The sequence below is a fragment of the Scyliorhinus torazame genome, chromosome 6, assembly GCF_047496885.1.
Source record: "Scyliorhinus torazame isolate Kashiwa2021f chromosome 6, sScyTor2.1, whole genome shotgun sequence".
Lineage (NCBI taxonomy): Eukaryota > Metazoa > Chordata > Chondrichthyes > Carcharhiniformes > Scyliorhinidae > Scyliorhinus > Scyliorhinus torazame.
This window is the reverse complement of record NC_092712.1, coordinates 258,375,063-258,385,755: the sequence shown is the minus strand read 5'-3', so window position 1 is coordinate 258,385,755 and position 10,693 is coordinate 258,375,063. Positions and strand designations below refer to the sequence as shown.

The following is a 10,693-nucleotide window of genomic DNA, read 5'->3' as shown; positions in this document are numbered from 1 at the left end:
ACGTGCAGATTCTACACAGACAGTGACCTAAGCCGGGAATCGAACCTGGGACCCTGGCGCTGTGAAGCAACAGTACTAACCACCGGGCTACCGTGCCGCAGACGCACGCAAGACACACATGGTGGGTGGAAAGGAAAGGTTAACAAATAACAGGGATTAAAAGGGCTGAGATGCATCTTTGCTGCTGAGATGGTCGTCTTTGTAGTTGGCGATATTGAAATTATTGGTTGTTTTGGATCTTTTCGAATCTCCCTTCAATTAGACCTCACGGCTGCAGGAATTCTCTGGAGAGTCGCCTTCATTTGTACAGGCCTCCACCAGATTGACTCTTAGTCTCATTGAGATATTACTAGAATTCTCTATTTGAGAGTTTCAAGGAGGGGTTTTCCATCCACTCTGTCTCTGGAATGCATGTCTGTTCTTTATGCAGGGTTTCATGCTGTGGTATAGAGAGAAAGAAAAGTGCTTGGACTTCAGGACCCTTTTTGGATTGCCAGGTGAAATATCAACCTAGGTTTTTCCCAGCCTTTCTCACAGAGGTTTAAACTTGCACAGGTCTGGCTGGATAGAGAATGCTTGCAGCATTTAAATCAGGAGTTAAACCTTCATAGAATTGAAAAAGTGTCCAGACCTGCTTACTCCAACTGAGATACCAGAGATATTTTTAAAAAATAAAAATTTAGAGTACCCAAATCATTTTTTTCCAATTAAGGGACAATTTAGCATGGCCAATCCACCTAGCTTGCACATCTTTTGGGTTGTGGGGCGAAACTCACGCAAACACGGGGAGAATGTGCAAACTCCACATGGACAGTGACCCAGAGCCGGGATCAAACCTGGGACCTCGGTGCCGTGAGGTCGCAGTGCTAACCAAATGCGTCATCGTGCTGCCTTGATACCAGAGATATTTAACAGGCCTCTGCCCAGCTCCTTCTCAGAACAAAACTAAAAGCAAAAATGTAACCTGCCTTCTGCTCCAGAATCTTCTGAAAGCCTCTACCAATCCCAATCGAATATCCCGTCATTTATGGAGAGGGGATTGGCTGCTAGTGAAGTCCATCAAAATGACGACACGAACTAGGCCAGAGAGCACACTGGATCGAGGGGTGTGCCTGGGCAGTTCAAAAAGCATCTTGCAGTGGTGGTGGTGGTGGTGGTGGTGGCGGCGGTGGTGGTGGTGGTGGTGGGGGGGGGGGGGGGGGGGGGGGGGGGGGGGCAGTTCAGAACCAAATGTCTGTTGTTTTAAAAACACCGGCAGCAGGACAGGCTGGAAACCAGGATCAGACAAGGATTTCCAAAGGAGAAAAGTTTAAACAATGATTGATAATGTTAAGTTTGCATATACAGTAAACTCAGGGGTAGATTCCATCTGGGTTGAGCTGGTAACTTGGTAATCTAGCCCTGTTGTAGTAGCTCAAGATGTAATTTTGACCCCTTAATCAGATCTAAATTGATTAGCATCCAGAACTCATGATCCAGCCCAGGCACACTGAGGACCGTCTTAAATTTGTCCTTGGGTCTCATCATTATAGCATAACATAGAACATACAGTGTAGAAGGAGGCCATTTGGCCCATCGAGTCTACACCAACCCACTTAGCCCTCACTTCCACCCTATCTCCCTAAGCCAATAACCCCTCCTAATCTTTTTGGACACTAAGGGCAATTAAGCATGCCCAATCCACCTAACCTGCATGTCTTTTGACTGTGGGAGACCGGAGCACCCAGAGGAAACCCACGCAGACACGGGGAGAATGTGCAGATTCCGCACAGACAGTGACCCAGTAGGGAATCGAACCTGGGACCCTGGTGCTGTGAGGCCACAGTGCTAACCACTATGCTACCATGCTGCCCGTCTTATACAAGTCTCAATTATAAACCCCAAAGCAACTTACCATTTAGGTCCTTTGAATGTCGCTGGTGACTCGGGTGGCTGAGAGGGATTGGTGGCGGGAGTAGATTGGGAGATAGGGTGGCAGTAGCGCACTATTAATGTAGTGGCAGGAGGAGCACTTATTAGAATACATTCGAACTTAAAATAGCAGTAAATGGGCATAAATCTTTGTGAACAATCTGGGCCGAAGGAAATGGTAAACCCATATGCATTTCTGCTTTGCGTTTTAAAATTTACGGTGTCAATTAATTCAATCAAGTGTATCAGTCGCATTTAAGAATCTGCAATGGGGAGGTTCTTCAATGTTTATTCATGACATATACCTTTCATTAAAAAATGCACTCAAAGAAACAGCAGATCTCAGTGAAGATGGATTTGTAACACTTGCAATTATAAATCTGAGAAAATGATTTTGTTTCCTGTTGCACCTGAAAATCTGGGCACATCACTGAGAGCGCCCCCCCCCCCCCCCCCAACAAATAAGCGGGAGTGGGAGACGGATACCCGTGTTGGAAACACAGAGGCACAGCCAGTTTTGTGGGCAGAGATTTAGTTTAGTCGAGAATTTGATGGGCAGATCTAAATAGAGTGTTAAATTGAATGATCCTTTTAGCCACATAATGGGTTTACTGGCGCCTTTGGGCGCAAATGCGAGGGAAACTTCACACCAATGTGTTTCTGACCTCTTTGCCTCCAACTGACAATTTTCTAAATGCAATTTAAAATTTATTCATGTTGCGTTTGGCTTCATCTATCCCAATTGTATCATTTGTACTTATTTACCCACGGAACGTATTGAAATTAGGTGGTTTTTGGTTACTTCATTGGAAAGACGAGGGCTGAGGGGAGACCTGATAGAGGTCTACAATATTATGAGAGGCATAGCCAGGATGGATAGTCAGAGGTTTTTTCCAAGGGTGGCAGTGTCGATTTCAAGGGGCACAGGTTCAAGGGGAGATGTGCCGAGTTAGGATTTTCACGCAGAGTGGTGGGTGCCTGGAACGCGCTGCCTAAAGATGTACTGGAAGCAGGCACATTAGCAACATTCACGAGGCACCTGCAGGGATAAATGAATAGGGAGGAAATAGAGGGATAAGGACCTAGTAAGGGTAGAAGGTTTTGTTTTTATGACCCGCACAGGCCTGGAGGGCCGAAGGGCCTGTTCCTGTGCTGTACTTTTCTTTGTTCTTTGTAGCAGGAAGATTTGTGTTGGGATGGGCGCACGCTTGAGAGAACTCTGAAATTGAGGGCCCATGAGGCAAGCCTGCAAAGCGACGAGGCTTCGCTACACACAAGCCACATGGGATCTCTCCATGTGCAGCAAGGTTAGAACTCCATCCGTGCCTTCTGCGTCACCAGATACGCTGTAATCCCAGAGCTGGATTTGCAGAGGGAATAAGGCAGGACACTCCAGGACACGGTGAGAGGCTCAGCAGCGTTTACTGGAGCTCCCCAAGCAGGGCTGGTTTCGATTTGGATGGAAGACCCGCGGGAGGAAAAGAAGAGAAGCAGGCAGCGGGAAAGAAATCTGGGTGTCCTACACTGACAACTTTATTCCGAATTGCTGAATTGGAACTGGGGCAGTCCGCGCCCACTTTCCTGCCGGCTGAACGGGGCGAGCGTCTTCCTCTCTCCTGTCTGAGATCCGAGAGGCTGCACTCGGCAGATCGATGTTTGTTTATTTGCGAGGACCTGTAGCGTTTCGGAGCCGGGGAGTTGGCGCTGGGAGGGAGATCCATGCCGGTGCAAAGCAGCAAGGTGGCCGATGAAGGGACTGCAAACTCGGCGAAGGCGAGAGATGAGTGCAGGGCTCTGCTGGACTCTCTCAACAAGGTGACGGGGTGTTACAAGCACTTGGCCATCGGGGTGGGCGGCTCGTCGGACTGCAGCAACCTGAGGGATGAGCTGAGGAGGACGAGAGAGAGGAGCCAGGACCTGGCCGGGGTGATCAGGAACAAGCTGACGGCGGTACTCCGGGATAAGAACCTGAGCAGGGAGGAGAGAGCCGAGATGGAGCGCCTGTGGGTCATCTTCTCCTCCAACCTGGAGTCCTTCCAGGTGGACATGTGCAAAGTGTTGGAGCTGGGCCAGGGCTTCCCTCTGTCGGCAGCCGAGAAGCCCTTGATCCAGACCGGGGTGTCCGGAGGCACCTCGGAGGTGGCAGCCCGGGCTCTGAGCGTCCAGAACATTGCCCATGACACCAGCCTGGACGTGGACAACCTGGACCTGGACGAGCTGGAGGAGCAGATCGAGACGGTGGACAGGATGATGGAGAACATGGAGATGAAGGTCAATGTCCTCAGGTGGACGGTGGAAGCCAAGGGAGACGCGTACCATTCGGTGATCAGCAACGACGCCTCTTCGGTGGCCCTGCTGTCTGCAGAGGAGGAGATACGGGGCAGCCGGTGCTGTAACCGGGAGAGGTGTCTTGTGTCCATGCTGTTTTGCACGGTGGCTCTGATCGCCGTCGTGTTATCGGTGTGTGTCGTGAACCTTGCATGACCGCTGCCCCCACCCCCGATCCGTGGAACTCAGGGAGGCTGCGGGTCGGTCCCACTGACTTTGCAATTCACTGTACACACACGAAGGAGAAGCTCAGGCTCCAACTGTTAAAGATGCCCAGCAGTGAGTTGGAGACTTGATAAACACGGCAAAGATTTGTTTGTAAAGTTTTCTTAATGCCAAAAACAAACCGAGCTGTGTAGTGCTATCCAAGCTGTGATTCCCCTCCTCCCCCCTTGTACAAGGTTTGCTGCGATGCGAGTTATATTTCATTGACAACTGAGCGGAATTAAAAACGATAAAGGTAAAAAATGTCAATATTAAAATATTGCTTTTCTAGGTTTTACCAGGAACATGAAGTTTAAAAATAGAAAAGATTGGGACAAGGTGGGTTCTTAAAACGTGTTGATCAATTGTTCTATATAATAATTGCCTAATAATCAAAATGCATTTAGATGCCGATGAAATGTTTGATATGTATCGACTTAAAAGATGTGACAGATTCATTTGGTTTGCGATTGTTTTGAGGATAAGCTGCTGTTAATTCATTTTTTGCAATATTACTGATTTAAAGTAAGCAACGCAAATAGCACAAAAAAGTGGAAATTTAGAACAGTACAGCCTACTTAGTAGAGAATTTGCATTGATTACATTTGAATTAAAAGTAGACTGCACTAATAGAAAGCAAGCATAGATTTTAAAATGTTTTTAAGAATCCATTAAATAGAATATGACTAAATGATTCCAAATTCCTTTCTGAACATCACTTTCCTACCATAAGTATTAAATCCTAAGCTTTACCAGTCATGTAGAAATAAAATAGCGTCTTGTAAAAAATACAGCAGATCATGATCAGAAGTGTACTGCCTGAATGAGTGGAATCAGATTCAATAAAACTTTCAAAACGCAATTGGATATATAATGGGAAACCAGGACACTGAGGGAAGAGTGGGAGATTGGGACTAATTAGATAGCTGTGTTGAAGAGCTGGCAAAGGCATGATTGCCCACCTGTGCTGTAAGATTCTAGCATGAAGGCAGACATCTTTAAAAGACAATTTCACACCCCTATTAGCTGAATGAGCAAAGACACCGTGTTGCATGATATCACTGCAGAGACACTCCAGAGGGTACATTTTACAATCTGTACTCACAGCAGTGACAGGAATGCATTTGGGAATCCAGATGTCAAAATCAATGAACAGGAAACTATGAACTGAACACAGTCCACAGTGGCTCAGTGGTTAGCACTGCTGCCTCACAACACCAGGGATCCGGTTCAATTCCGGCCTTGAGTGACTGTGAGGAGTTTGCAGTTCTCCCCGTCTCTGCGTGGGTTTCCTCCTGTTGCTCCAGTTTCCTCCCACAGTCCAAAGGTGTGCCGGTTAGGTGGATTGGCCATGATAAATTTGCCCTTAGTGTTCAACGATGTGCAGGTTAGGTGGGGTTACGGGGATAGGGTGGGGGAGTGGCCCTAGGTCAAGTACTCTTTCGGAGGGTCGGGGCAGATTTGATGGGGAAAATGGCTTCCTTCTGCACTGTAGGGATTCTATGGAAAATTGTTGATGTATGCTCCTGTCATGTGAATGTGTGCACCAAGATCAAAAAATATACCCTTAGGTAGTGTGCCTGAACTCTGCTGCAGTGGAGGGCAATACTCTTTGTCTCTGTGACTTCAGAAAAGGAAACAGAAAATAAAATCCTGCTTCTGAACAACTGTAGGAAGATCTAATGTCAAAAGAATCGAACAAACCTGTGATCTTCTCATAGTTGAATTGCCTGCCAAAACTCACTATCAATGTATTACAGCAGAAGTGAACACTTTCAGAAGGAAAATGCTTCACTAAACCAAAGTGAAACTAAATATAGAACCCAACGTTTAAGACTGTTGCTCATTTTTATTTTGGGATTGCCCATCAATTTAAAATACCACTTGCATGTCAAACACACCCAAATTGCCTTGCAGTAGCTGCAATCAATAATGTCCAATCAGGAGTCCAGTTACAATCATTCAAATCCACCATTTCTTTGAGTGAGAATGAAATACTTCATGTATGCTATTGAATACGATATTGTATTCTAGCAGCATCAACATTGTAAAATGCATAATAAGTTATACGGTAAAAGAATAAATTAAAAATGATGGAAGCAGCATTGTTTATTTCAGTTGAGACAATTCCTGATATTGAGAAAATGCTTTCTTTGATCAAAAAGCAAAACCACTGACTATAGTAGATTCAACAGGGGCACAGATTTTGAATTCCTCTACAAATGACAATTTATTGCATGAGGTGTAGATAATGCTTTGATGTGATACGACAAAAAGTGAGGGTTAATTATTCCACGGTTGCCAGAGTTGTAATAAATTGTTTAGTAGCTTTAAATGGGTAGCAGCAAGAAAAAGAGGAATGAAGCAAAGGCTTGAACCAACAAAACACTTAGCAGTGTGGCAAATGTGAGATGCACATTTTTTAAAAAACAGTAAACGTATTAACAGCTACAGTAAAAGTGGTTTGAGAATATTATAGAACATACAGTGCAGAAGGAGGTCATTCAGCCCATCGAGTCTGCACTGACCCCCATAAGCCCTCACTTCCACCCTATCCCCGTAACCCAATAACCCCTCCCAACCCTTTTGGACACTGAGGGCAATTTAGCGTGGCCAACCACCTAACCTGCACGTCTTTGGACAGTGAAAGGAAACCGAAGCACCCGGAGCAAACCACGCAGACACGGGGAGAACGTGCAGACTCCACACAGACAGTGACACAGCGGGGAATTGAACCTGGGATCCTGGCACTGTGGAGCCACAGTGCTAGCCACTTGTGCTACCTTGCTGCCCATATTGTTCATAATACTTTCATAAAGTGCAAGCAGAAATTTGTAGAACTGTTGATTCATAAGGCCATGTGGCCATATTCCTCAGATGTTTTCAAATTACATACTTGTTTCTCATTGACACTGTCCTTCATTTTGCATCTCTTCCCAGCTTCATTAAATTCACTCCGAAGCTGTAAAAATGTTGAAAACAATGAACAAGGTGATGATCTAAAGCCAACAAGGATGTATTATTCTTTTTTTAAAATAAATTTGTATCCCAATTTTTTTTTTCCAATTAAGGGGCAATTTAGGGTAGCCAATACACTTAACCTGCACCTCTTTGGGTTGTGGGAGTGAAACCCACACAGACACGGGAGAATGTGCAAACTCCACCCAGATAGTGACCTGGGGCCAGGATCAAACCGGGTCCTCAGCGCCTTGGCAGCAGTGCTAACCACTGCACCACCATGCGTCCAAGGACGTACTATTCATGGATCAAAATCCAGATGCCGCTGCCAGGCAGGAAGAAGATTCTGCACCTATTTTCAGATCCTCCACAAGGTTGTCATGCAAGTTGAATATTGTGCTATAATATATATGGAAACTTTTTTCACAAGAACTTAACGAAAAGGCCAGATGTAGCAAACAGCATCATTCCCCCTGGTATAAAAAGTGAAGACTTTATAATTAACCTTACCAGTAACAAGCTTTTCAACAAGAAGTAACTGGAATATTTTTTCAGAATTATTAAAAGCATCCTGTTTTTATTTTATGGTAGTAATTTTATAGCTTTTGCTCACAATCAGAAAATGAGTATGTTATTTTTTTAACATACAAAATAGCAATTGGTTTGGGACAGAAATTCCAAAAACTAACTTCACTGCACCATCTAATGGCCAGAGCCTACGTTGTGACAGTTCAAAATTGTACAGGAATTGCTGACGTAGCAATTTGCAATGATAATTGCTGGCAAAAAGGAGTGATCAGAAAATTGCGACAACAGGAAGTCACAATGATAGATCATGATTAGCATAGTTGTTGGAGTGAATGGACTTGTAATATAAAGCCACTTGCCAAAGGTAAAGAGAACATACAAACACACAAAATAGGAATAGAGGTGGACCATTCAGCCCCTCAAGCCTGCTCCGCCATTCAATAAAATAATAGCTGATCTGTTTGTGTTTTGAATTTCATATTTCTGCGCTAACCTGATTCCCTAGCCTAACAAGAATCTATCCAACATTGCCTTAAAATATTCAATGACCCTGCCTCCACCCGAGGCAGAGAGTTCCAAAGTTGTACAACCCTCTGAGAGAAAAGATTCTCCTCATCGCTGTCCTAAAAATGGCGACCCCTAATTTTAAAACAGTGCCCCCGAGTTCTGGACTCACCCACAAGACGAAACATTCATTCCACATCCACCTTGTCGAGACTGTTGAGGATCCTCTGTACTTCAATTAAGTCTCCCCTCATTTTTCTAAACTCCAGTGGAAACAAGTCTAGTCTCTCCAACCTTTCCTCATAAGACAACCCACACATTCCAGGTATCAATATAGAAGAGAAGAGTCAGAAAAAAAACACATTATTATGAAGATGTGAAGCAAACTATGTTCTCCAGGTCAGAAATGGAGAATTGGAACAAAACGAATGTGCTATATATCTTGCAAAAGGACAGACAGGTAAAACTGAGACCTATGCAGGAGCCTTTTTACTGGAGAATGTGAATGGAATGAGGAGAAATTGTTCAAAAAGGAGCAGGATAAGAAAATGTAGGAGGGTGGTGATGAACGTGAATTGGTTGGGTCACTGTATAAGAATCAGACAAGCCGGAGAACATTCAGATGATGGAACGTGATGAAGAAATAATGGATGTCCTGGGTAAATATGAGTTAAAATGGGCCAGAGAATCTGAAGTCATTAAAATTGTCACTAATGAAGGATTGGAAATGGACGAGCGGGCAGAGGATAGATCTTAGATCGGAACAGTATTCTGCATGACAAGAATAAATGCAGATAGCATAATCGAAAATACTCTAAGGAAATAATATCCATGAGCTGTTGGAGCTAAGGAATAGATTTGATATTTGTTGAAAGCAGCCAACTGGATATATAAAGAACAGACAGTGCAGAAGGAGGCCATTCGGCCCGTCGAGTCTGCACCGACCCACTTAAGCCCTCACTTCCACCCTATCCCCATAACTCAATAACCTCTCCTAACCTTTTTGACATTAAGGGCAATTTAGCATGGCCAATCCACCTAACCTGCATGTCTTTGGACTGTGGGAGGAAACAGGAGCACCTGGAGGAAACCCACGCAGACACAAGGACAACATGCAGACTCCACACAGACACTGACCCAACGGGGAATCAAACCTGGGACCCTGGTGCTGTGAAGCCGTGCTGCCCACAATACGAATGGCAATGTAGGACATGCAATTGTACAAGGGAAGATTACTGAAAAAGCATAGCTGAATTGTTGAAAGGGAAAATAAAAATGCAAAATAAGACAGAAGTCAGAGGATATCTTTAAATCAATGAAGAATTTTGTATAGTCACTGTTGTAATGTGGGAAAATGGAGAAGCTAATTTGCACACAGCAATAAGATAAATGACCAGATAATTTGTTACAATGTTGTTGCAGGATAAATGTTCATCAAAACACCAGAACTCACAGGTTCTTTTTTCAAATAATGGCATTTCATCATTTCTGTCCATTTGGGAGAGCAGATGGGGCCTAAGTCTTTGAAAGTTGGGACGTCCGACAGTGTACCACTCCTTCAGTAAAGTTGCAGCCTAAATAATGTGCTGAAGTCTGTGGAGAGGGGTTTGAATCCATGACTCAAGAGTAGAATGATAATACTGAACCTAGGAAAATAAGACGACGACCACTACAGATCAACGGTGAACCTCCTACTTAGCAGAAATAAGCATAAGATATTAAATAGTGGGTGGGTAAATTCAGAAGCAACACATTCAGCAGTAATAAAAACTGGTGGGAAGATTATATTTAGAGTTGTCTGCTTCAAACATGACAAACTGGGGGTATGGGAGAGCTGAATTTACTGGAGAACTTTTTACTTTTGTAACAGCTAATGTGCTAATGAAGAATCACGTTATTTTTAAAGTATACTATTCTCCAGCAATATCTTACTGGTTGTTGCTGAGAGGAGTTTGATTTTTTAAATTTTATTATAATATATAATTAAAAATCTTAATGCCAATAGGGATTGAAGTTCTAAATGTGCCAAGAGCCATCAATAAAGGGGCTTGCTACTCAAACGAGAAAGGGCAAAACTGTGAGAGTTGGGAGTGTAAGGAAGTGAGAAATGATCCATTTTAGACCTAAGCAAGATAAATCAGAAGATTTCTAAATGATGAGAAACTAGTAACTGTGGAGGAGCAATAAGATTTAGGGTTCAAACCTATAGTGCAGAAGGAGGCCATTTGGCCGATGGAGTTTGCACCAACCCTCTGAAAGA

General features: G+C 44.1%; 1 protein-coding gene across 1 annotated transcript; it reads left to right on the top strand.

Annotated features, from left to right (window-relative positions):
* The first annotated feature begins 3,286 nt into the window (after positions 1–3,286).
* On the top strand, positions 3,287–6,548 carry LOC140425386 (regulator of G-protein signaling 9-binding protein-like). Its single transcript, XM_072509593.1, has one exon. It carries the CDS (start codon positions 3,631–3,633, stop codon positions 4,393–4,395), a length of 765 nt encoding a protein of 254 aa, XP_072365694.1. The 5' UTR covers positions 3,287–3,630; the 3' UTR covers positions 4,396–6,548.
* The last annotated feature ends 4,145 nt before the right edge of the window (positions 6,549–10,693 follow it).